Genomic DNA, 26,535 nt, shown 5'->3' with positions numbered 1-26,535 from the left:
TCTGAAGCATCGAGATTAACAGCACAGGGTCCAAGCCCCACCCTGGAGCTGACAAGCTCGTGTCCAGCCGGCATTAGGTAAGCACATGAGGAATGCAGCTCTCCTTCTCCTCACTCAAGGAACAGCCCGTCCGCCACACTCCCGGGAGCCAGCAGCCTCGGCACGGGAGCCGGGAGCCGCGCACCGACACCTGATGGGGTGCGCAGGGTCCGGCCCGAGGCGGGCGGGCTCCAGAAAGGCACAACTCCGCGCTGCAGAAGCAACAAAACCTGGTTTTCTACTGACTCGCATCTCGAGGGTCTTCGGCGTGGCTTCTCCGGTGTCTAACAAGGCTTACGCGTTGTCCCGGGAGCAGCGGGGTCTGTCGCTCCTCTACTTGCCTGTTTTTATGAACTCTGGAGGAGTTCGTTGTCTTCTGCCCTCAAGGTTTGGCTGAAATAAGCTGAATTGTGAAGGAAGGACAGATTGTTATTAGGAAGAAAGGAGGGACAGGCAGAGCTGTTGCATCAGCTTTGTTTAGGGAACCAGGCTAAAACTGACAGAACATTTTCCAAAGTGTTTCTTTTGACATTTTCCAAACAACAGCGTTCTGCCTTTTTGCTTAAAATGGCATTTCCACTTAGAAAAACTGCCCTGAAAAGGGTTAAATAACCCCCCCGATGGCAGACATGCAACATGAAAAGGAAAAAAAAAAATTCAGGAAAGGGGAAAAGGTGCATTAACACTTGTATTTAATTGCAAAAAGTAAAAACTTTTTTTTTTATTCTTCTTACATACAAATCTCATTTATTTACACACTTTACAGGCTTTTTTCCAAGTATTTACAAAGTTTGCAATATATTAAATTATGACCATCCATAAAATTCTGCATTAAGTGCATATTTACATTCTTTTTTTTATCCACCAGTGAATTTATAGTGTCAGCATTGAAACAGTCGGTATGCATATATAGCTTTACTTCCCAGCACCCCTGAGCCTTTATAACGTGCCTCCCCTTCCCGCAGACCAAGAGATGATGCTAAAAATAAATCACCTGCCACTCGTTTGAATCTCCAATGCAAAGGGGAAGTCCAGCATCTCCCTTGTTTAACTCAGCAGGACAGTAAATCTGTCCTTTACAAGAAGGAGGTTCCTGAAGAGGAGAATATATAGTTCTACACATAAAATTTACCAAGAGGAGAAAGTTTGGTTTGCAGGAAGCAAGAGCTCTTTGTGCACCCACCGCAAAGCCCACGAAAACAGCCTCACCCCAGAAAGTGCTCAGTTCTCGTGGGGACCACGGGGCCAAACGTGGACCACGGCGCCTGGGATCGGGCGGATCCGGCAAACTTCGCTCCCCGGAGCAGCGGTAGCGATGTGAACGTGGGGGTTAGGGCAGGATCACCTTGCTGAGATGCTGGAGTTCGCAGAGCTCGCATCTCTCGTAACGGGATGCTCTCCTGCTCCCCACCTCCTCTGGCTCGGGGTGCTCCCACGCTGCGAGCGGGACCTGCTGTGGAAGGGCGTGCAAGGCTTGCTGCTAGAAAGCCAGGGAGGCCAGCCACCGGAGAAGGGAGGTTCTTTGATCCAGCCCAGTCAAACCAGCTTCTCTGCTGGACCGGTACAGCAAGAGGGCTAGCAGGAGAAGCTAAAGGCCCAAGACTCCTGGGAAACCCAACCCTAGGAAGCTCTCCAGGGCTTTGCAAAGGGAGTTTGACACTGGGATCTGCAGAGCCGCCTTGGGGGAATTTGTGTGTGAAATGCCAGCGGGGAGGGGGGAAAAAAAAAAAGAAAGGAAGAAAAAAAAAAAAGAATCAATAGAAACTGGCAGCTCGGCTCCCGAAGGGGATGCCAATTTCCTGGTACTGAAGTAAATAATACTACTCCTTTCTCTTCCTTTCAGTTACCCTGAGTTCAGGACTGAGACCAACGGTCAATGACCCCTGCTTTTAGAAGCCAGCTTTAAGCCACGATCCTCCTGCCCGGCTGCCGGGTGACAGCCCGTCTTCCTGGCCTGACAAGTGGAGAAACGTCCACTCTGCATCTCTGCCCACGGGGCTCTCGGGTAGCACTGATTTCTGCGCCTCGTTGGCGTGATTTCAGAGCAGCTTTGCAGCCTCCGGGACGTCGGGTGAGCGGGAATCCATCTCCCAGCTCACGGGCAAAGAGCTCTAAAGCACACAAATAGTTTTTAAAAACAAAGAGGACGCAGGCATTGACTGGGCACCCCTCTGAGCTGGCCAGGGTGGGAGCGGGGGATTGTCCAAACCAGCACATATGCTTGGATACGCGCAAGTGCCAAAGCGAAGCCAGAGGCGAGGGAGACCAGGATGGGACACACGCCCTCTGTGACTCATCCCGTCACGGCTGTCACCGCGATGCCTCAATAGCCGAGAAAACAGCCACATTCCCCCTAGTTCAGCCTCAGCAGATCACTAGCAGCCGCCCCAGGCTCTCTAGGGAAGTCACAGCCTCCGGCAGCCTTTGGAAAGGCTCCGTGAAGCCAGAGCCCCGGAGGAGGAAGACGACCAGGGCTCACTTGCAGCCATTTGGCCAAGGTGTCAACACCTCCTTTTGGCCATCCCAGTTTTGCCACTTTGGCCTCACCTCTGAGTTTTCCATCCCGGCTCCTCGCCCGCGTTGCGATGCGGGAGGCATCGGCACTACTTCTCTGGCAGCAGAAGACAGGAGCTGCTCTAGAAGCTGTGCTACAGACTGGGGCTCCGCACTCAACAGCGGCTAGGGCCAAAAATCGGCTCTTTATCAGCATAAGAATTGCCCTCCTGTTTTAGTTTAGCAGCTAATTCCTTACAGCTTTTGGAAGAGGAAGAGAAAATATACTGGAAGTTTAAAAACAAATGATGTAAACTCCAAAGGGAGCAAGGTTGGGACATATGCAATGTATTGCCTAGACACAGATCTGGAAACTTATGCAGAGACCGTAAAGTGCACTTGGAAAGCTGATCTGCAAACAGTCCAGATTCACCATCTTCTGTCCAACCAGCTGCAACTCTTTGCGGAGGGGAGAAGCAATACGCAAGAGCACTTTTGCTCAATAGGCACAAACCTGCCCCTTTCCCCCCAATCTAAACAGCAATCGTAGACAGATCCATTTTCTCTGCTTCTTCCCAAAGGAGACAGACAGCCACAACGGCTTAAGTGCGACTCACAAAACACAGGCATTTCACAGACACTTGAGAATTGTCTCCGCAGCTCTTTTACAAGTTACATTCAAGGACACTTAGAGGTAACAGCATCACCAAAGCACCCACAATCTCGTCGATAACGGGTCCCGCAGGTTCTGTCCGTACGCATCTCTAACCAAATGCTCTACAGAAACGGGTCAAGTACAAAACCACTAAGAGGTGAAGTAACCTTGTCAGCCTTTGAATTTGACTTGAGAAGCTGCCAAAGTGTAAACAGCAACAGTCACTAATGAGGCCCTAATTCTGCCATCACCAAACTCCTGAATTTCCATGAACTAAGACCCAGGCTTTAAGAGGAGGGAGAGAGGGGCGGTGCGTGTGTGTCTTGGCATGTACAAGGCCGCATGTAGTGTCACAAGTGTAAAACACACCCCAAGCATTAACAATACTAACAGAAGTCTTATTAATCCAATTCCCTTTAATATTTTGCTACAAATTAAATTAGTCCTTTTCTGTCCCAAGAGAGTCAGGCCCTCCCCATTTGGTTCTACTAGATCTGGTGCGTGTTGGTCCAGCGTCGAGGGCCATGCACACAGACTGACATGGGTGCTGGGGTGGTTCTTATTCGTTTACAGGAGAAAAAACAAGGGTTATGCATAGAAATGTTTGTAGTGTCAAGGCCTCAAACTAAATTCTTTGGAGCAGGAACTGTCCTCTGCCTTATCCTTGTACAGGAGCCAGACATGGTCATCCCACTCGGCAGCTTTTGTCAGACCCTAACAAGATTAGTACGATGTTTGTTCCCGTTCTCTTGGTCTTGCTCAAAAACAAAGGCTGGATAGACATTTTTCCAATCTGTCGTTTTACGCGTACCTAAAATATTTACAGAGGAAAAGGTTCTCGCTCCTGAGAACAGAGTTAACTTGCTTTCAAACAAAACCCCTCCCAATTCCATATTAACAACTGTGAGAGTATGTCCTAAACCCCAGCCCTGGCCCATGAGTTCAGCCTGACACATCTGTAAATGATCTTCAACAGCGGGATCGGACCCAAAGGATCAGACTTGGAAGGGACCGCAGCATCCACAGCCTGCAAACACTGAAACCGAGCCTCTCTCACAGCATTGGATAAAGCAGTGCTCAAGCAACAGGAAGCATGCGAAGGCAGCTTGGAAAGGACTCAGGAAAAACCAACGTTCATTCTGAAGACAGAGTTCCAGGTCTGGAAGGAGTCGATGCAAAAAAAGTGCCAGGGATGAGGAAGCTTTCAGGTGCTCCCGTAGGTACCCTGGGCCAGGAACACAGGCAGCACCTCTCCAAGCCAGGAGTATATGAAAACGGTCGTGCAGCCCCGGTGACTTAGGTGCACAATCAGAAGATGAAGCTTGTACAGAGCTGTTCTGCACCTAGCCCCATCTCTGTCCTGAACTACTGCACGCTCGGCACCATCACCACTAAAACTTGCATCAGTATTTTTGTAGGAAAGGAGATGGTGAAAAAAAAACCAAGCACAGTTACTGTCTGACTCACTCACAACCTGCTGATAGAGAACCGCAGAAGAGTGATCACAAGACACAAAGAAGAGGCCTGAACAGATTCTTTGGGTACAAGAACGACGCAGTGGGTGAGGGTCTCTGCCCCTAGGCTGCAAGGCTCATCTCAGCCCTGGAGCACGGAGCCGAGATTGGCTTTGTGGGGCACACTACTGAGGCACACAGCTATGTACGAGACGGAGAGATGGGGTGGAGTTGGGACACATCACCAATTCATTCCCTTTATAGAGCTGGCCTGACAAGACAGGCTCAAAGCTTCCTCCTCAGGAGGAATGTACACAGAAATGTCACACACCCCCTCCACTCCCAAACTCCCGGGAAGTTTCAGAAGTGCCATAATCCACAAAGGACACAAGGTGAATCTCATCCTGAGAAGTCCCTCTGTTGCTTCTGGAAAAAACCCTTTGCTGCAAACCCAGGGCTTACCTGAGGGGACAGGGAAGGTCATAAATAGCTTGCGCTTCTCCCAAAATACATTTGAGGAAAGGCAAAGAATTACCTCAAGGGTCAGGAAAACAGTCATTTTTAAACACTGTAAACATGCAGGGTGGCAAAGCTGCCTGCCCCAGTTGCCCCAGCTCTATCGCTTTCAAGACGTTGCCTTGGCTTCAAAGCTGAAAGTCTTCTTATCCTCTAAACAGCTCTGTTTTCCCACCCCACCGTCCTTAGCTAGCTGCTCCGTCACAAACAACCGCCGGCTCTGTCCCTTTGGCCATGAAGCTCATCGTCCAGTAATCTGCGCTGGCATAACCTTTGGAAGATGCAATAGAGGCCATATTAGATGAATCCACGTTTAATGACTGCTCACATTTCCCGTGAAGTGATGGGGGTATGCAGAAGCTCTTTGGAAAGACACCGCCCTCAATGACACGTTGGGTTTGTAACACCCGGCAAAGCGCTGTGTCTTGCGTAGTCCATACTGCTCAGTTTTGACACCGAACATCTCATGGTATCCTGTTATTTGCGTTCCAGGCCACAAACTCCCAGTCCAGTCCACTCCTCTGTACTGCTACAAGCGGGCACACACCGGTTTGGGGGCGGTAATGGCACACACCCCCTTCTCAGGTGTCAGACAGAAAAGACCCAGCTGGAAGCAGTCTCCTGACTCCAAGGGATCTCCCACACCCTGCATGCTACAGCACCGGTACTCACCCAAATCTCCAGCTTCCAGCTCCACCTTGAACATCTCACAGTGTCCTCTGCACTTGTCCAGAGGTACAACAGTCAGGGTGAGCTGGCCACTTCCGACAGCAAAGAGGCTGTGCAAACTGTAACTCTAGGATGAGAGGACAGCATTTCAAAAGCCTTGCTAGCTTTTCTTAGGCCTATCTGAGCAAACAAGGGGCAAGTCACTGCCCTGCAGCAAGGCGAGACAGCGCAAACCAGAGGTTTGCTGCTCCCCGCAGTTACCAGTAAATCATACTGAGGTCAGCTGCATGCAAGGGTCCTCCTCCCCTCTTCTGTCCAAGGCAATGCAGGCCCTCCACACCCACAAAGCCCACAAGAAAACAGAGGAGGAGATTAGGCTAGAAGCCTGAAGTGTCACTATCTGCAGTGAAATGTCTCCGTGGCAGGCATCTCAGAATGGGCGAGACTTACTGCCAGGATGCAGGATGCTCCCAAAATGCAACTCTTAAATGAATCCTGCCCAACTGTGCACAAAAAGACCATCCCCTCACCCAGCTACAGAGCAAGGCCAGGACATAAACGTGAACAGAGCTGGGACACCCCACCGGCCTCTCTAACTGCCAAGGGAGGCGGATGCGGTATACCGCCCGCACAAAACTAGACACAACTTCTGGGTAGTACAGCAACCTTGAGCTGCCACGTTACACAGGGATGGACAGGACTGATACAACCCTAAACCCTTCTGTTGGAATTGCATCAGCTGAAAATGTCCTGCAAATCCCCCAAAGACTTGGAGCTTCTGGAGGACAATTCACAGGTGGGGAGATAATGTCTCTGGGATGAATTTCTCACCTTATTTCCCAAATCTGGATGGCGGATGAGGAAGCAGCTCTCCAGGGACACTGTCTTGGGGAAGGACAGCAAAGAGGAAGTGGGGAAAAATTCCTGCAGAATCTGAGTTTTATTCACAGATTTGTTCCTAAACAAAACAAAACAACCCATATTAAAGAAATTTCACACAATGATAATGCTTGTATTTAAAAGGCTACTTCCAAGATCAAAATTCTTCACAAATATTCATGCTTGATAAACAGCCTGCTGATAGACTAGTCCCTAGGAGCTAGGAGCAAAATTTGACCTCTCAGCTTCTAAACCTGTGCTTCTTCATATCTTCCTCTGAGTACCTGCAGCAGGACCAGTTAAACAGGGAACAAACAGATCATCATGGATGCCTAAACTTAATTTCCCTCCCCTCTTCTCTTAAAATTGTCCAAGTCGTTGATTGGATCAATTAATTACAAAAGATGCAGAGAGGTGGCATTGTACGCAACCATAACTGAAAGCACATGGCAAGGCAGGGGGAATCCAAGGCTGTTCTCTAGGCTAGGGAATGTAACTGGAAAAGGCAGGGTGGGGCTTGTTGTTTTTACATCTGCGTCTAGTGGCTTGACACAATTAATACTTCTGTACCCTGATCATCCGTCTACCAGTGCTGCGGTCAAGAAGTGCAGCAAGAAGATCCCATCTGAGCATTAGCCAAAGCACAGACTCCACCATGCCCTTCTCCAAGTCTGCTTGGACACTGCTCCTTTGCTCGTACAACCGTGCCAGGGAGCCTACTCCACACAGAGCGGCAACTTCCCACATTACTTCGCACTCTTCTCCACGTGAAAAGACTTGGCTAACACACTGGGTGGCTCTGCAACCTTAGAGAGCTCCGAATTGTTCAAATGTCTTGTAGTCATGCTAAAGGCTTTAGCACAGTCAACAGAGGGCCAGGATTAGGGTAGGCCATTTTTCTTGCACGAGACCAGACACAAATTGCAGGATCTTTTAGCTTTCTGATACTTCTCAGTGTTTTCCAAAAGTCATGGCACCTCTTCTCAGTCAGCACTAATGGTGGAGGATTTCCACTGAGCAGACAGAGAAATGTAAACTGGTTGCCTCAGGTGATCAGACCACAGCCCGGATGATTAATGTATGGCCTGAAAACAGGACCAAGCAGTCACTGGGATATTTTTGTCTTGTAAGGGGAGCAACACGTGAAGTCCCAGCCACAACACTCCATTTTTAGTGCAGAAGTCCTCTCCTTGGATCAAATCAGTGCCAGCAGGCAGACAGAAGACACTAACCCACCCTTGTTCCCCTTCCCTCCAGCTAAAGTGTAACTTTCAAGCTCCTGGTAGTTCGCACAGGCAAAAAGCCTGGGCACCCCTGCAGAAAGGATGTCAGGTGTTTTGTCTTTGACTCACCAGGGAAAGAAAAAGGGGCAGCTCCACAGTTCAGCTGAATTTTCTTCTATTATAACCTCTGCCAGTTCTGGATCCTGGGACTGAAAATGCTTCAGTTCTTCATAGGAGAGATGCTGTCCTGTCTTAAATGACACAAAACAAAGATAAAAGCTGTGCACCTGGGGTTCCTCCCCGCTCCCATTTCCATCCCGCCAAAGAACATCCAAGAGCGACAGCCATCTAGATTGCTAAGTTTCCAACCACAATGATAATTAGTCAGATGAACAACTTGCTAAGGACGCAGTGAGCTCCTCACCCCCGACATCTTTAAACTGGGACTAAATGTCTTCTTAGACATACGTTCTACTGCAATCAGCAGTTTGAGTTTGTGGTTGAAAATACTGGGCAGGGGTCTTTGGCTGGTGCTATTCAAGAGTTTGGACTAATCATCCAGCCTTACAAATCCATGGATTACCTTGATTAGGAAAGGCTGAGACCTCTGGAGCTTTTCTGATAGTTCTCCAAAGTCTGTCACTATCTGAATGCTTTTCACAGCAGAACAGACTGTGCAGTTTGCGGGAAGCGTAGAAGCGTTCTGTCTGCAACCTGCTGCCCACCAGTCCTGGCATTCTTGGGAAGAAACAAGAGAAACATGTTTAATAAGACCAAAAATGAAATAGAAAGGAGACAGACTTGATGATAAACTCATTATCCCTAACATGAAACACTGAGATTTCTTACAGCTTCCCATGGCTGTAAGTTACTCAAAAAGAGCAAGCTTCACCAGGGCAGGGAACTCATCACAGAACATTTCCAGCACAGGCTGAAGATTTTGGAGATACGGCTCGGGGCTGTGAGAAGTGGGAGAGCTTTATGGAAATTCCACTCCTCTCTCTATATGAGGCATACAGGCTAAGTTACCCTTCGTTATCAATAGAAGGATGGCAACCACCACATATAGTGCAATTAAACTGAAGCAAGTCCACAAGCAAAAGAGCAATCCCAACGTGTTATCAAGGAGACATCCAGAAGGCATAAGAAACCCCTGGACCACAGCTATATCCATTTTAAATTCCAGAAATCGTTGTTACACCACAATCGGCTGAACTGGCCTACAATGAACACTGCATATGTTGATATCTTCAAAAGTTCAATTTTTACATGGAACCGTTACTTGATGCCTACATCCTGCCTCCCTCCTCCAACTTAACACTCCTGCCAGCACAAAAAAGTAAGTAAACATTAACAGAAGAGACCTGTTGCAGCACTGAACGAACAGGATAAGAGCCGATAATGCTGAATGCTCCATGTATTTCTATGCTAAAGGATCTGCAGGAGCAGCCGCCACGCTAAAAGGACGCGGCTCTAATTTTGTGGCAGTGACAGCCCTGGTTCTGCAGCCTTTATCCAACAGGGAGATGTTTAACACCGGCAGTGGCAGCAAACCTACCCAAACGCCCGATCTGTCGGGGTGGGTTAGGAAAAACCCAAGACCTGGAACACACCTCACATGAAACGTCCAGAGATCTGTCCTCACGACAGGCCCACCCGCCCCGTTCGGTGCCAGCACATGTCAAAACAGCTCATGTCTCCTGGACATGGCTGCAAGCCACCCACTCAGGATGGGAAAGGGGAGAAAGAAGAGATAGAGAAGTCTGTCTGAAAAATAAAGTTGGGAAACAAGGATGCAGAGCAGCTTTTCAGGGGAAAAAAACAAACCCGCACGCAGCCTGCCTGTTACTGCCACTGTGGTTTCCAGCCACGCTCACCCTCCTGCACAGGGATCATAATTGATGAACAGCACTTAACAGGAAAGCTCTTGTTTTATTTTTCCCTCTGACATCTGCAACAGACAAACAGGAACATTATAGAGGATTTAGGTTCATTGGGACATAACAACAAGGAGCAGACTGGGATTCATTTTGCTTTTTTTCCTCTAAATATCTCCAGTCAACTCCCAAATGCTGCATTTCCCACCCTACTGCTGGGATATGGACTGAAAGGGACCAGGATATAATTCCCAGTCTTTCTGGAAGACGTGTCTACACTGCTTTCAGGGAAAGGGGTAAAAAGGCAAAACAAAGTGTAAAATCCTTATTGCAAGCAGAAGTGCTGCTCCCATGAGAAACTGCTCCAACGTACTTTCCCTCCCTGTTCACAAGAGAAAAAAGAAAATCTTTGTTCCACTGCCTGTAGAAAGCTTCAATTTTACAACAACAAAAAAACCCCTCAACTCACAAAAAACAGCTGGTCAGTGACAGGAAACAAAAGGCTGAAAGATCTCACCAGAGGAAGGGCAGTCGCCATGAAGAGAACAAGAAAACATATCTTATGGCCTCTCATCATACAGGGAGTAGCAATACTATAATTTCTTTCTGGGCAAAACTTAGAAACCTCATCCCAGAGCGTTAAGCACAGTTGTCCCAAAATTTTCGCTCGGGGCTCAGGGCAGTACCCCACGTAACGGGATGCTAATCAGCTTGACAGTATAGAGCTTGATTCCTCTTTTGAGTTAGGCTGGGATATTTGCATTCTCAATTGCTCGATTCAGGAGGTTATTTCTTTTCCCCATGAATAACCCAAGCGAAGCACGGTTGAGATGCATTTCAAATGCCGCAAGTGGGCTTGTGGGATTTTTTTTTTTTTTTGGTAATTAATCTTTTAGATTTATTGTTGAGGGTGTTAGTCTGTGCACCAGCATGCGTGTGACTGGCATGACAAGTACGGGCAGCGAGAAGCGCCTGCCCTTCCCAGGGAGGGCGGGAGAAGAGACCGTGCGCAGAGGAGAGGGCATGCAACTGCTCACTGGGGACCAGAGCAGGAGTTTTACCGAGGATGCTTATTCTCTCTTTCGATTACCCTCCCTGCATTCCTTTTACATTATCACCCTGCCCAGACACCCTGGGGGATTATTTTGGTTTAAGTCGAGCGCGCTGTCTGTGCGCACGCACAGTCTGCTCGGAGACTGAAAAGAAAGATGCACTCTTCATCCCTCTGCAACCGTCACGTGCAGCCGTCACACGATGGTCCCATCCACTTGCATTCGAATGTTAAAGTGCTGGGCGTGTGCAATTATCCCTGCAGAGTCTGAGTGCAGGAAAGCAGCTGTAGCATTGACACGTACATCTATCCATTACACGACAGAAGCGCTGGCCAGTCCCAACTAACCTCTCCTCCATGCTTGTGCTTTCTCACCCCTCTTTGAGGAGCAGCCTTCAGTTTGTTAAGCAGAACCTCAATTCCCCATCAGTCATACCCACCTAATATTTGCTTTTATGCTTTATTAGCTCTCCAGAACAAGAGCTGTCTTCTCCCCTGTGTCAGGATAAATCCTAGCAGAGCCAGGGCTGGGGACTTCCAGCTGCAAACACTGCACAGACGAAGAGATAACAACTTTCCTTAAAACACATCTATGATTAATGCTAGAAGGAGTTTATGACTCTACTTTCCACTATGCAGAAAAAGATTTTTCAATTTATAATCAATTTAAAATGAGTCCCCCGCCCTTCTTGGCCATTTTCACAGAGGATCTCCCAAGTTTTTTGGCTGTCCCCTGAACTACAGAGGGGTGTGTGCGCACAACCCCAGAGATGCTGGGTGTGGACGATCAGATTGGAAGCTAAGAGGTTACTGAGAAGACCTGGCCCTGCTTTCTGCCCGTTGCAGCGAAGCAATAAAATTTATGGAAACTTGCCCACATAGATCTGAGAGCAGGACCTCGGCAACAGCCCTGGTCTCTTTAGGGAGCATATGGAGGGCGAAATATCAGTCTGCCACCGCAGCAGGTTCAAAGGGAAGCCCTGTAGCAGGGGGACCTTTTGCTCCAGCAAGACACACAGAGCCAAGGGCTGCTTCTGACCCTAATGAAGTGTTGAAAACCTAAAACCTCCTGCATGTAGAACTGCAGGTGCTGAGGCAGCTTGCTGGCTCCCCACCAAGCTGGTTTGCCCCCCAGCACTCACGGCTGCAAGGCTGAAGAAGTGTCCTGCAGGCAAGCGACAGCCAGGTCTGCACAGAAAAGTCTGCTCCAGGGGAAGGGGGACTCCCCCAGGACTTCACAGTCCCCCCAGGTCTTCTGTCCTTACGGGTTCTTGCTACCATCGCCCTCGATATCCAGAAGCAAGCTCCCCAGAGGGCTGTCTGACGCACTAAGCAGCTCCATAATCCACAAAGGTTGGCTCCAAATCCCCAGTTCCTCTGAGGATGATGCTGTTCCCCAATCCCACCACATACTTCACTAGGGACCAGTGTTAGGGGTAGTCAAACAACTTCAGCAAGCCTAGGATGAACTCAGGGCTCTCAAGAAGGACTGGCCTGCGCACTGAATATTCACAAGACTTTTCTCCGTCCTTTCTTGTAGGTCCATAGTACAAGCCTGGCTGTTCCATTAACACCCACAACACTTTTGGACTGTCCCTCACAGGATCCAACACACCATCAAGAACAGCAGAAATACTTGTCATCAGGGTAGGTGAGCAGGTAAACCTCAGGGCTCTCAACAGGCGTGACCAACTCTACATTGGCCAATTCAAATGTAAGCTCAGGATGGGACGGACTCACCCAGGCTCGACCCAGTGACTCATTTATGGCACTGCACTGACAGCCACAACCTCGTTCTACGTGCTAGATTCAACAACGAGAAGATGCTGATCTCCACTTTTACAACGTCTCCCCACAGCTGCACATTTGTAAGAGTCGGGGAACTGTTCAAGGTGGATCTGACGAGACCTTTCAAGGGAGGGGATTAAGACCTCAGCCTACCCTCTGCTGTCTGCGACCATACTTTCCCCTCGGCCAAAGGGGCCCTTTACAGATGTGCATCTGGCAGCCTGTGGGATACTTACCTCCTCTGTTCATTTTCATAGCAAAAGCCCAACCACAAGCTGGTTCGTATGGCTGACATAGGGCAGAGCTTTTTAAGACACATCTGATCCCACCTGTAAGATTCCCAGTGATGAAGGGGCCACAAGATCCTCAGTGCTCTGCTGTCCAATTACCATCACCACAGAGGGCTGCGGCTCTCCCTCCAGTTGGAAATGTCTAGCTTCCAGATGCTGGATTTTACAGTGCTGTTTTCCATTATTTTAAGGACAGGGATTTGCAAGGTCTAGCCCTTAACCTTAAAGTGAAGTTGCAGCTCATAACCTACTGTTATTGCTTTGACAGCCAAAGAATATGCAGGCCAGGTTGTTCTTGCTCCTAAGATACCACTAGCCACTTGCCGTGTTGGGACCACTGCAGACTTATAGATATTATACTCCTCAAGTCAATAGCTTGTTACTTGTGCTATGTCATTGCAGCAGGATACGCTATATGCTTATCACCACGCCCCTTTTCCCAGACCTTACAGAAAGATAGAACAATATTTTTTAAAAACTCAAAGCAATTTACAGACATCAATTCACAATCACAGCCTACGACATGAATAAATCTCATTGTTCTTACTGTACAGATATAGAAATTAAGAGCTCTGTAGTTACTGTGTGGCGCAGTTCAGAGGAGACATTCAGAGCACTTTGTTGCAAAAGCAACATTTCCCAAGCTCCATCTTGCTGAAATTTTTCACTAGGCTAAAAGTTAATTTGATCATTTATAACGTCATGTCAAAGTCAGGCTAAACTGATGGGTTCTTGAGTAAGTCAGACAGGAAACATAAGGAGGTGCTTATTAATTACAGTGTGGAAGTCCTGATTAAGGAATGCATCACAGTGGGGCTTTAAATATATACTACAAAGAGGGTCCCTGTTCAGCACAAGCTCCTCGCCTCTTTCTCATATTGAACTTTTTTGTAGCTCTGAGTATACTGAAAGTATTTAGGCCAGGACAAGAAAGAACCTCCCAGTTTGGTTCCTAGCATTTTTAGGAACAACTAGGAACAAAATAACAGCTACAAATAAACCCATCAAAACCCTTTATTTTTGTTCTGGGTAAAAAGTCAACAGCTCGAAGAACTACTCATTCATTTCACTAATGGGTAACGGCTGGTCAAACAACCGAAGGATGATTAGTCAACCTCTAGCAAAGCACAAAAATGATTTTGATCCAACGAGACATTGTGAAATCAAGTCTGCTCAGCCTAGCCCAAGAGGAACCCACAGTCCACTGGGGCAACAGAGCATTATTTCTAGGAGAAATCTGCACCTACCAATCTAGAAAACTGAAGGCAGATATCAAGCTGTCAGAAAAGCCTTCAAAGCCTACTCCAGCCTGCACCTCTGGTTACACGCCCTAGAAAGCGGCTTGTGCTGCTCTGGCAGCGTCTGCATGAGCAATCTGGCTCGGAGGAACAGCACGCTTTTGAAGCAAATCCCTCCCAGTTGCTGCCACTTGCCTGACAGTGGCTTCAGCCCGTAAAAGGTTTGATGTGCCTGTGTCACTAGTGTAAACAGGGCTCTGCTAGGCTGCTAAATGCCTCTGCAACAGGTCACGTACGGCGCACTCACTCTCTGTCCAGGGAAGCAAACCCAAAGTGAGAATTCACTTGCTCTGCAAATGAGGAAACAAGAAATTCTGAAGGCATTAAAATACAGAAGCAAAAGGAAGAGTTTTTCATGTTCTGGATTACCACAATGATTTGGAGTTAGTTTACTGTCAGCAAATCCAAATAAACAGTCCACTGGCTGAACAGAGGCCAAAGTAAAGCAGTATAGGAAAACAGCTTGGCACCACCCTGCACTGCAGAGTCAGCCTTTTTTTCCCCTTTGAATGAGCCAACACATGTGTCTGTTGGTCACTCTCAGGTTATAATATAAAAGGGTTGTTTACACACACACAAAAAGATCAGATAAACTGGCAGCTATCTGGGGATGGGAGGGAGCCCTGCGCAGTACTGCAACCCACATCACGCTCATGTCCACCTCAAAATCCTCCAGCCCCCAGAGCGGGTGCATGAGAATATGCACGAACACAAGAGCAAACCAGATTGACTTTGCTCAGGAAAAAAAATGAAGTAAGATCCTTTGCGAGCAAGAAGAGAAGGCCATGCTGAAGGCAGCAAGAAGTTAGAAATCAGACCCTGCTTTACCTTCCAAGCAGATGCCTTGTGCAACCCTTTCATTCAGAGTGGGCCCATGTTCCTTGGGCTCACGCATCACTGAACCCAGCGGGTCAGATGCGGCGTGGGCTGCAAAACCCACGGGGAAAGGCTGAATACCTGGGTGCTTAGCCCACGTTGCACTCAAGAAGCAGAAAGTCCACCCTCGTGTTAAGACAGGCGTGCTGGACGCTCCCTTTCTGCACAGAGCTGCGCCAAGGATAAGCACATTTCAGGGCTACAGGAAGAGCGGAGGAGAGGAGTGTGAGAAGCGGAGAGAAACGTGGTTGCGGCTGGCCCATCGCAGGCTGCCTGCAAAGGGTTAAGATCAGAAAGAAGCCAGGACCTGGCCGGGTGCCAAGACAAGCCTCCAGCCAAATTGAAGGTGGCCAGCCAAGAGGCAGAGGCTGCTGTCCTCTCCCAGTAACCCAGCCTGCTGTGACCGGTCCCCGGTCCCCACAAATAGCTGTCACGCTCAGGAGTAGCAACAGGCCATTTACAAGGTGTTGCGTAAACACAGCTCCTCCAGCAGGGTTCCTTTCTCTAAAATAGATTATGTATAAAACCAATAAACATGACTTTAGCCCTTCTGGTCTACGCAAAAGGGAGTTTTTAAACACAAGGAGTCTTCTCCAAGCTAGGGGTAACTTGCACAGGATCCCTTTTCCAAAGTGTGTGCTTGGGGTTTCATTATTAGAAGCAAAGTTGGATTTTCCTTGAGGTCATTATAAACCCCTGCTATCAGTACAATGTGCAAATTGTCACATTGTTGGATGAGAGCCTGTTCACCACCGACCGACCCGCTCTGCTGTAGTTTTTGAGCCGCAAGGACTGAACTTACCAGGGGCAGACGCACATGAGCAACTTAACACTCCGCTCATGATGCCATTGCTCTGTGTGGCTGGCAGGGAACAGTTATCAACCAGTTGACATCAAAATTCATATTGAGATATTAACAAAGCTATAAGGATATCACACGGTTGTGACAGGAAGAACCACTGAAAACCAGGTAGAGTGACCACCACTATGGTTTTAAAACTTCTGTTAAAAAAAAAAAAAAAAACCAAAACAAACCCTTTTCATTTGGCTTCAATTACTACAGACTTTGAGAGCTCATTGTATTACTTCCTAACACTTGCAGGGGAGAGGGAAGTACTCGTACCTCTACTTTGCACCAGAGAACTGAAATACAGAGGGAATGACTTGTCTGTCCCAGCCTATATCAAAGAGAAACAAATCCAGGTTACGTAGGCTCTGCTTTCTCCTTGGAACAGCACTAGAAAGCCTTGAGTTAACCCATGTGCCCACTCAAAATCCGCTGTGCTCCTTAGAGCAGGTAGAGCCCAGAGGTCTGCAAGCCCATCTCCTCCCTGGGGGCTACGGGAAGCGCTGATCTACCCGGCCAACAGCCGCACGCTGCCACGGTGAGAGGCATTTCCCCCAGCCCGGAGCAGGCGGCCTGACCCAGCACTGGGGCTTTCACAAGCTCTGCGCAAACACGAGCTCAAGAAGAGCAAATGCAAACCACATTTCCGTAGAATTTTTCCCCAACCAAAGGGACCTTGGTTCCTAGTCCTGGGAAAACAGCTGAAAAAGAGGCACAGACGCCAAACCCAAGGGTCTAAGAGTCAGCTTTGAAGAAACAAAGGGTGGGAACATTAGTTTTAATATGGGAATTGATCTGGGGGAGAAAGCCGGCAAGCAGCAGAGCAGAGAGACAGGCAAAAAGGAAATTTACTTTGGACCTAATCCTACAAACTTAACGCAAGAGAGCTCTCTGCGGACACTGCTCCTCACCTCGGCCGCTCAAAGGTCCACCCACAGCCCCCGACAGACAGGCAGCCCTTGCCATCCACAGCACGGCTCTTGGGGTGGAAGGGACGAGGATGAAGGCGAGAGTGAAGGCAGGTCACCCTGAGCCAGAGGCAGAGGGGAGCAGTATCCTGCACCCCTGCTCCTCCCAAAGCCTCACCACCGCTCTAACCTGGGGCTCTGGCTCTCGGGGGAAACCAGGCATCCAAGCTCCCCTTGTTCTGCAACACAAACCTGGCTGCTCAGCCCACATCTACCAGGGGACCAGGCTCCAACCTGCAATCCCGGAGACAGGAAAACTGCCTCAAGCCCACTACTCCCGGAGCAGGCTCAGGCGGGACAGCACGGCCCCAGACCGCAGCCCCACGCAGCCAAGCTGCCCCTGCCTGCCCAGGCGGCTTCAGGCCCAGAGGAAGCGAACCGGACCACCCATATGCCCACGCTCGCCGCAGCCGGGCTTTGTCCGCACCACATTGGGCGGTGCGGCTGGGGGAAGTCTGCCAGCACTGCTGGTGGGCCAAGGCAGCCTCCAAACTGCTAACAGGTGGCTTTCAACAAGAACAGCCCGAGCTGGATTTGAACTGGTGCCCGAGCAGAGAAAGCTCCAAGTTTCATCCTCAGCCCCCTCAAAAAATTCATCTACCAGGACGTACATAGAGAAAGGAAGAGGAGTCTGTACGTCAAGCCCCTCGGTTAGTGTTTTTCTCTGCTGCTCGGTCTCGTTGCATGGTGCCTTCTCCTATGCAAGCATGCACTGGAGAACGCTAGACCGGCTTGCAGGACCTCCTGGCCTTATGCTCACATCAACAAACAGGATGGCAAGATGTAGCTTTACCCCTTCCCTTCAGCAGATCACAAGGCAAAAATTAAGGGTAAAACATTATGCCATGCACAAGGCAGGAGAGCTCAGGAGACTACTCAGCCCCACGCCATGAAACTGGCTCTTCCGGATCCCTGCTGGATGGCTTTACCACGGTCCACTCAGCAGCAAGCCGTGAAGTTGACACCAGCACTGCTGGGACAGCTGGATGCTGGGACAGCCCCAGTGGCTGCAGCTGCCCGCCGGGAAGCCAGGACACGAGGGATTCCCACAGGAACCCAGCCAAGGTTCAGCCTGGGTGCTGCACTCTCCCATTCAAATAGCCGGGGTCTAATCCAGTTCCTTTTGCTGAGGCAAGATCAAAGTTACCCCAGCCAGGCCCAGTGAATTTGTTAATTGGGACATGCTGTGGCTTCCACCACGACCTAATACTGTTGGAAAAACAGAGCGGTAACTGCCTCATCCCCTCTGTACCTCCCCTCCTTTCCCCAGAACTGGCTTGCTGCCCACCCTACTGCTCATCACTTCAGAAGATTTCCAGGACTCATGGAGGCATGAGGGATTTTATATGCATTTAAACAACAACCTCGCATCCTTCCTCCCCATCCATCCTTCCCTTCCTTCCCTTTTCCCCTGCTCCTTTGGATATTTCCTTATCTCCTCCCCATTCAGCTGGTTTTCCCATCAGTAGCCCAGACTTGCTCCTACTGTTATTTATCTTCACAGCAAGATGCTCATGATTTCAGGCAACCCCTGTCCTAGAAACCTTCTCCTGTCCCAAGGAACCTCCCTGGGCTCTCCCCATCCAACAGGGCCCTGCGGCATCTGAAGAACTTGTCAGCTTTCTGAACAAAATTTCACCGAAGAATTACGAGCATTAAAGTTTTCATTGGTTTCCTTCTCCATACAGAAGCAGAGAGGTGTGCACAGACTCATGTCAACGCTGAAATGCATTAGATAAGCAGGCTACTAACGCCAAGTGGCTATCAGAGCCATCTCCTCGCCTTTGTTTTTTCCTCCCTGCGAGAGATCCCAGCATCTAAGGAAGGAGATGAACAATGGGGGATACCCCGTCCCACCCATACGAACCCGAACCAACAGAAATCCCACACGTCAGCGGAAGAGAGGGAGACACACAGAGAAAATGCAGAACAGCGCTGGCATTTCAGGGCGCCCTTTTTAGCTACGGCAGGAAGGTCAGAGCCAGAACAGACAACTCCAACACAATGAGCTGCCAAAGCTAAATATAAACCCGTCGAGGGCATGGATACAGGAGTTTGTTTTTACAGTGAGCCGACAGACAATCAACATTGTGCCACATCCCTGCTCAAAATAATTCACAGCTTTATCATTACTGACAGTCTTTGTATTTTATCAAAAAGGCAGAGCCCATGCTTACACCCATTTGCCTAAGTCAGTGGAAATGATTAACTGACAATGAGAAATACTCAAACTTTTCCATTTCTATTAGGTTTAGTCTAGGAAAATCTATTACTTTCCTCTCCCGTGATGGGAACACCCCATTAGGGAGCCACTTATCTAGCTTCCTCACACACGCACACACTACCCTTAATGTTACGTTAACTGCTATAAACACCGTAGCTCTCGAGCCCACAGTCCTTTCCCAATACGCCACTTGGCAAAAACTACTTTTCCTTAAACCCGGGTCACACGTTGAGGTTTCTACACTTTGCTCACAGATATCAAGATTTGGTTGACAAACTGTTTTTGCCTGCTTACTCAGAAAAAATAAAAAAAGGTGACATTTACCCAGCATAGATATCTCAGTACGATTCTCAGAACTGCAGAGATTTTTAGAGGAAGGGAACTCTTGTGGAAGAAAAAACTCTAGGTGTTAAAAGCAAGGAAAAGAGAATGTGCAAGAACAAAATTATGAAGTTAGAGATAAAATATGCTTCAACCCCAATGAATGGAAGGGAAAGAGCCCTAGCCAGAATTCAGGATGCTATTTTTAAGTACAGTGGTAGGAAAAGAGAAAACCATGGTGCCATGCCAGTAACACATTTGTCTTTGGTGCCCAGGGAGACACTCAAATGATTTGCATGGCTGGTATTTAACCTGGTATTTCTCGCTAGGCTTATGTTACAGCAGAGAAATCATTTCCTTACTCTCCAGCATGTACTTCTTGGCAATGGGCAGAGAGAGCAGCCGGATGTGACCGATGAGGGAGCCCCAGGCATGGGCTCTGGAGAGCGGAGCTTCAGGCGGCAGCGGGCTGTATGGCTGGATCACGAAGTAAACAGTCAGCAAGACCAAGCCCAGCGTGAGCAGGCCCTGCAAGAGAAAAGAGGCACATATTTAATTATACTGCAGTGAACTGACGTGTCTTCAGAACAGGACGCACCTTGTCACTGGTATCACAGGGTTGTGGCTGTGCGTTGCAAGATGAACACTCCAATTTTTGCTGTGGCTCCTTGTTCAACTGCAATGCTATTTAGGTACACAGAGTTGTCACTCAGTTTTATTGTTAGGGCTGTCCAAGGATGAAATTAAGCAGCCTTCAAACCCAAGCCACACAACTCGGTTCATGTATTTTAGCACTGCAAATAATCCAGCACCAGAGCAATGAGGATTATCTACAGATAGTTCCGATTCCTCCCACCTAATCAAATAAAAGCTTGCATTTCTGCCATACCTCTTACGCAAGGTTTTCAAGGCTTTTTGCAAACATCTGTCAAGCCTCGAAACACTTTGGCAGAATTGGCACCAGCTCCCTCCTCCATACCAGGATCCCAAATAAGCCTTAAAGAGATGACATGACGCATCTCTCCTCCTGCCCAAAGTCAAAGTGAATCAACAGCAAAAACAAGAACAGAAGCTGAAAGTTCAAATTTCCAGTTTCCTGTTCTCCTGCCTCATTTTACAGCTTTTTATAGGATGTGAGCAAGAAAGATTGATTTTTTTTTCTAAATAGAAACCATCATGATGATTTTTGTAAAGATGACCCTAAAATATTACTGAATATTATGCCAGTGGGAAGTTTTTCACCCTTGTAGCAAACATCTCGAACCTACCTAACAATAGCATCCCTTCACCCGCTTTGCAAAACTTTTTACATCAGCTTTTAGTTAAGGGTCTCAAAATATTTTCTAGCATCAAGCATCATGGCAACAAGTTTATTTTATGGACTAGGAGAATAAAGACAGGTGGAAGCTGGTGACAGGGTCAGAAACAGAACCTGGATCTCTTCATTATTCAACCCTGAACTTTAAGAATCTCCTTCCTTTCTCACATTTCCACTGAGGGTGCTGACACCGGGAATCTTTGCCTGAAGACTCGATCCAAGTCTCATTCTTTAATAATTTAGGGAGAGGAAGGTGTTGACATGTTAAACCTTCAACGCACATAAGGAATTTCAAATCTTGGTCAGCTGTCTTCTGTTTTCAAATCAATTCATGGGACAAAGGAAGGAAGCTACACTTCACAGCTTTTTCAAATAAGGAACTCAGAAAAATTCATCAAGAAAATGCAACGGGAAGTAAAAGGCTCAGGAGCAAAAGGAGAACCTCTGACCCTCAAACAGTCTGTGCGTGCACAAAAGACATCTTACCTTGTAGAGAGCCACTAAGATAGGGTACCGTGGAGGTCCCCTCTGGGGTTCGTTTCTTTCCAAGAGCTGCTTGATGAATTTCTCAATGGCTTTTTCTGACATCCCACACTGGTGGCCAGTCTGTCTCACTAGATCAATCGTCTCTGATAGCTTGTCATAAATGCTGAGCTCATTGGCCGAAAGCTCCATGGCCTCCGATGAAAAATCCCTGTGGAGAGATTCAGTACGTTAACAGAAAACACACTCCAGCCGTACAGCTCAACACCAGCGTGTATGGAGAGATCACAGGAACTTCGCAACGTCTAGGCAAGAAGGCAGGCTCCTCTGGAGCAAACCTGGTCACAGCCAAAGGCACAACGTTTAGCTGCAGTCCTGATAGTCTCTGCTGGTTCGATATCTCCCCGGGGACTGAAAGAAGCCGTGAAATTTCCTGACAAGAGAAGAACCGGCCGAGATTCGCAGCTTATGTAAATGAACAAAGCTTCCCAGAAATCAATGAAACTCCATTTATTCATCTATTCCAAATGAATCCGTCCCATAAAGCGATTGCTCACCAAGTACAAGAGCCAGCAATACAAAGCCGATCATCACACACAGTAGCCAAGCTAAGCTCTCCTGCGCTATAATTTTAGTCGCTTATTTTAACGTAGATTTGTTTTCATTAAATCCCCTGTCAACAATAAGAACAGGACAGAGAAATAAGCAGTATGTGTGGGGCAAGGTTCAACATTTTACAATTTGTTTAAATTTTCGCAACCTAATGTCCAGGCCAACTGATTATTGAGTAACAGTAACGTGATAGCAGCATGCTCTGCAGGCAACAAAAGCTCCTACATTCCTCTGAAAGTTTGCCTGCAGGTCATTCATATGCAGAAATGCCACATAACTAAATACCGCAGCAAGAATTGCATTGTGAACGCCAGACAGAGACAAAAATGCCATTTGACAGCAAATTATTTCCCACCGTGAAATTTCAATGGGGAAGCTTGTAAGAACACACCTATGAGCGATCAGCATTAAGAAGCCAAAAAAAGAAATGTGTTCCTCTACCACTCCCCCTGTCTGCCACAAAGGCAGAGCCTCGCGATACCCAGAGCAGCAGATGGGCTGAAGAATAGATGCAAAGAAATTGCTGGACAAGCTCATAGCTGCCAACGTGAGAATCCCATTGTTACAGTGACATTTAGCCTCGGAAAAACACTGCTGGGGGAAAGGGAGCATCTGTGAGGTCTTGCTTTGCTTCTGGTTTCCAAGCTGGGAAAACTCTAACCTGGATCAAACTGGGACAACCGAGACTCTTTCTGGAGAGACACAGTTAAGCAATGCATTGCCCTGAAAGCACAGGCTGAGGACTATCATGTAAAAACATAAGCAGCACAACCAATACACCCAGATCACAGCTGAAAATGGAAATCAGGCCCCTGTCCCGCTTTTGCTCCAAGTACCACCTGACACTAGGAACCAGCTCGTGAATCCCGTGCTTCACCCAATTCACCACCTTGCCCCGCGAAGCCTGTCACTGGACTGCAAGAACTGTATAACTATTTACACGGGTCTTCTCTGCGCACACCTGGCAGCACAGCCTGCATTTTAAAAGCACAGATCCGTTTTGCTCGCTTGAGAACAAGACAACAAGCACTGTGTAACATGCTACCTAAACTTATTGCTCTGCTGTAACTTGTTCTGGCTGCTCCCACAGGACAAATCAGCCATAAACGTATGTATGTATATATCAAGAAATAAGATTCTCTTGTTAGGCAACCAAACTTGAAATCCGATTTGCCTTTAGAGAACTGGCCGACAGCTCTCTCCCTAAACCATGGGCTCCTACAAGCCAGAATTCAATCAACGGCATTTTTAATATTTTTTTTTTTTTGTGTGTGCAATGCTAGAGTGCAGTTTCAGAAAAAAAAAGACAACACTTTTCAACAGTACTATCAGCTTCAGCAATTGCTCCTCACCCCCTAAGATCAACTCCCTGTTCTGCTCTTGCACATTTGTTTATGTGGTCACATGGTGAATCAGATCAGGAAAATTATCTGGCTGAAAAATCACCCCTATTTGTTTGGTCAGCAGCTGCCTAAGCATCCAACTCAAGCAGTTAATGTCAGATGTTATATTAACATTAGTGTCAAATTTCTAGCCACAGCCTTAGAAACACCAAAAGAGTAAAATGCCAAATTAAAACCTAATCCCAAGCACGCAATGAGAACACGCTGCACTACATTGCCAGGTTAATTAGCTCCTGGCCCTGCTCTACCGACATTCCTTGCGTTCCATGCAAATATTTGTCCCAGATCTTACCACCTGAGCAGCCCCATGGGCCAGCAAAGCTGCCCCAAAGCAGGTTTGATCAATAGTATCTCATTATGGATCGTAAGCTCTCCAAGGCAGGGACCTTTTCTTCTCATCTGTGAAGCACCTGGCATACACTTGGCCCTATAAAAACAATACATTGCTTTACTAACTCTTCCATTTATGTAATACCCTGATTCATATAACAAGCGAGAGCCAGCACATCTGCAGGATATTAAATGCCTTTTTTTTTTCCCCCCACAGCTTTTATGATTACTCTAGTTGCCTTGACACTGCAACTGGTGCACTAAATGGTCTGAAAGGTTATCTAGCTTCCGCTGGCTCCCGTGTGCCAAAGCTTTTGCCTGTGAAGCTCTCCGGTGCCGAATTCCAGCAGATTCAGCAAGCTTCCCCTGCTTGCAGAATCTGCCTGGAACCACTTAAAACACTTATCCCTACGTAAATGCTGTCAAACACGGCAATTTCCCCCTTTCCAAACAGCAGAAGCATCCTACTATGATAAACTGCCAAGATACGTCCCAGTTCTCCCCCCTCCACATTTGTTTCCAACTCTGAGCAAATACCTTTGAAGAAGACAACCCCTGCAAGTCACAGCCATTAAAAACCCAATGCAGCTCCTTGACAAATTCAACAGTAACCCACATCCTCAGCTAGGAAATAAGGCATTACGCTCCCACATTGTTTTGAGAGCAGATGAGGCCTTAAAAAACAAATAACAATCCATTATTCCCCTTCCTATCACCACAATACAACTGACAAAATAATAACAACAGACTACTGTACCCACTTTGCCGTCACACGCACATATTGAGCGAGTCTCATTCCTTCCACACAGCAACCTCTCAGAGACAGGCCTTTTAAACGAGGGAACCCATATGTTACTGCGATTTTTTATGAACTCCACCACCCCAGGAGGAATAAACAGCTCTCTCTGCGAACATAAATAGCGATGGTTCTCGGCCTGAAAGGTTTCCACCCAAGGGCCCAGTCCTACCCGCAAACCCGATGCACGGCGGGGTGTTTGGACCCAGGCTTTAGAAACCTAAATATTTAGAGAGAAACGCTGGCGGACGAGTCTTTAAAAGGGAAAGCTTGCTCGCCTCGCTGGTGAACCTGAAACAGTGATATAAATAATACATTCTCATCTGCTTTAACACCGTTTCTCTGCCTGCCTCGGCCCTGCTCAGGGGGGTCAGGTCCCAGCCCTGGGCTAAAAACCCTCCAGAGCGGGACCTGCACCCCCCACCACAGGCCCACGGCATCGCCCTTATTTATTTCCGAGGCAGAGGAGCTCCAGCCAGGGCCTTTTTTTTTTTTTTTTTGGGGGGGGGGGGGGGAATCAATAAATTGAAGCAAAAAACAGCCCCCACCCCCGCAGCTGGGCGCCTGGCGAGGGCCTCGCTTAGGCCCGGGAGCCCCCCCAGGCCCGGGAGCCACCCCCCCCAGGCCTGCGCCCACCGCAGGGCCCTTGGCTCGGCCGCCCGCCCCGCTGCTCCAGCCTCCCCCCCGACCCCCGCCCCGGCCCCCCTCAACCGCCCCCGGCCTCACCCCGGCACCGCCCGGCGGCTGCCCCGCTCCGCCGCCCGGCTCCGGGCTCCTCCCGCCCGCGATGGAGGCGGGACGCAGGGGGCCGAGGGGCCGGGCCGCCCCGCCGCTTCCTGCTTCCGCCGGGGCCCGGCCCAGCCCGGGGCGGCCCCGCGCCCCCCGAGACCCCCCAGCACCCGAAACATCCCCCGGGGGCCCTAAGACCCCCCCGGTGGCCCTCAGGCCCCCCAACACCCACCGCAGCCCAGAGCCCCCCTGAAGCCCCCCAGCACCCGTTTGAGCCCAGAACACGGAGACCCCCCCCCTTATCCCTAAGACAACCCCCCAGCACCCAGCTGAGTCCATGGCCACCCTCAGCCCCCCCAGAACCCACCTGAGCCCCCAGCACCCTCAGACACCCCCTGCTAACCCTAAGACCCCCTCAGACCCCCAGCACCAGCCTGACCCTCCCCAGGACCCTCAGACCCACTCAGGAACCCTAAGATCCCCCTTAGCACCCACCTGAGCCCATGACCACCTTGCGACCCCCCCAGCACCTGCCTGACCCCCCATTACCTTCAGACACCCCCCTCAGCACCCACCTGAGCCCCCAGCACCCTCGGACACCCCCCTGCTAACCCTAAGACCCCCCCAGCATCCACCTGAGCCCCCAGCACCTTAAGACACCCCACTTAGCACCTACCTGAGACGCCAGCACCTTAAGACACCCCCACACCCACCAGAACCCCCAGCCCCCTCACACCCCCCACAGTAACCTTGAGACCTCCCCCAGCACCTGCTTGAGCCCACATCACCCCTGAGACCCCCCCAGCACCCCTTAGAAACCACAGCACCCCCAAATCCTTTGACAGCCAGAACCCACAGCATCCATGAGACCCCCAAGCACCCCCTAAATCCCCAGCATCCCCCCACAGCACCCACCCATCACCCCCTACAGCCCCCCCAGACCCCACAGCAGCCCCATGGGTCCCATTTACCCCCTCCAGCTCCTCAAGACCCATCCAGTGCCCCCCTGAGCCCCACTTACCCCCAGCCCCGTGGGGACACGGATGCCCATTCCCACAGCTCAAGCAATGAGCCGTGACCATGCACAGGGTGGGTACCGGGGAGCAAGGGGGAGAAGAAAGATGCTGCTGCCCTAAGAAGCGTAGGAAAGGCTTCCAGGAGCAAAGAGCTGGGAGATGGAGCAAGCAGAGGACCCCAGAGCCATCCCTAGCATGAAAAGCTCAGAAGAAAGCAGGAGCGAGGGGTCTCAGCCTCACCCAGCTCTCAGACGCAGGCTTCAGTCCTTAATTGCAATTAAATGCATTTTCAGAGACAGCTGTGGGTTGTGACAGGCGATTTTGGTATCGCTCTGGTCCCTTTTCAGCCTTGTTTAAGTTCTCAGCCTCAACAACTTCCT

General features: G+C 49.1%; 1 protein-coding gene across 8 annotated transcripts; it reads right to left on the bottom strand.

The window, feature by feature from the left end:
* Nucleotides 1–307: 307 nt before the first annotated feature.
* On the bottom strand, nucleotides 308–26,535 carry CUNH6orf89 (chromosome unknown C6orf89 homolog). Of its 8 annotated transcripts, XR_015705710.1 has the most exons (10): nucleotides 25,137–25,229; nucleotides 21,273–21,480; nucleotides 19,831–19,996; nucleotides 8,512–8,666; nucleotides 8,058–8,179; nucleotides 6,658–6,784; nucleotides 5,830–5,953; nucleotides 1,249–1,492; nucleotides 1,034–1,132; nucleotides 308–442 (listed from the first exon to the last, which is right to left on the bottom strand). XR_015705710.1 is itself a non-coding variant. In XM_087762080.1 (9 exons), the coding sequence occupies exons 2-9, from the start codon at nucleotides 21,459–21,461 to the stop codon at nucleotides 373–375; spliced, it is 1,197 nt and encodes a 398-aa protein (XP_087618206.1). In that variant the 5' UTR covers nucleotides 21,462–21,480; nucleotides 26,396–26,535; the 3' UTR covers nucleotides 362–372. The 8 variants fall into 8 exon arrangements, 7 of the variants coding, with proteins under 7 accessions (XP_087618211.1, XP_087618206.1, XP_087618205.1 ...); XM_087762080.1 differs by lacking the exons at nucleotides 1,034–1,132; nucleotides 25,137–25,229 and adding an exon at nucleotides 26,396–26,535 and having other exon boundaries at nucleotides 362–442; XM_087762079.1 differs by lacking the exon at nucleotides 1,034–1,132 and having other exon boundaries at nucleotides 362–442.

This window comes from Nipponia nippon, unplaced genomic scaffold (genome assembly GCF_047370975.1).
Source record: "Nipponia nippon isolate SJK-2023a ecotype South Korea unplaced genomic scaffold, ASM4737097v1 scaffold_25, whole genome shotgun sequence".
NCBI lineage: Eukaryota > Metazoa > Chordata > Aves > Pelecaniformes > Threskiornithidae > Nipponia > Nipponia nippon.
This window is presented reverse-complemented; position numbering and strand designations above follow the sequence as displayed.

Coding starts and splice junctions, on each gene's coding strand:
- CUNH6orf89 (XM_087762080.1), bottom strand. CDS start 21,461: ATGGAGCTTTCGGCCAATGAGCTCAGCATTTATGACAAGCTATCAGAG. Junction 8,180..8,511: donor CTCAGCCTTTCCTAATCAAG/GTAATCCATGGA, acceptor GTGTCATTTAAG/ACAGGACAGCATCTCTCCTA. Junction 443..1,248: donor AGAACTGAGCACTTTCTGGG/GTGAGGCTGTTT, acceptor TTCACAATTCAG/CTTATTTCAGCCAAACCTTG.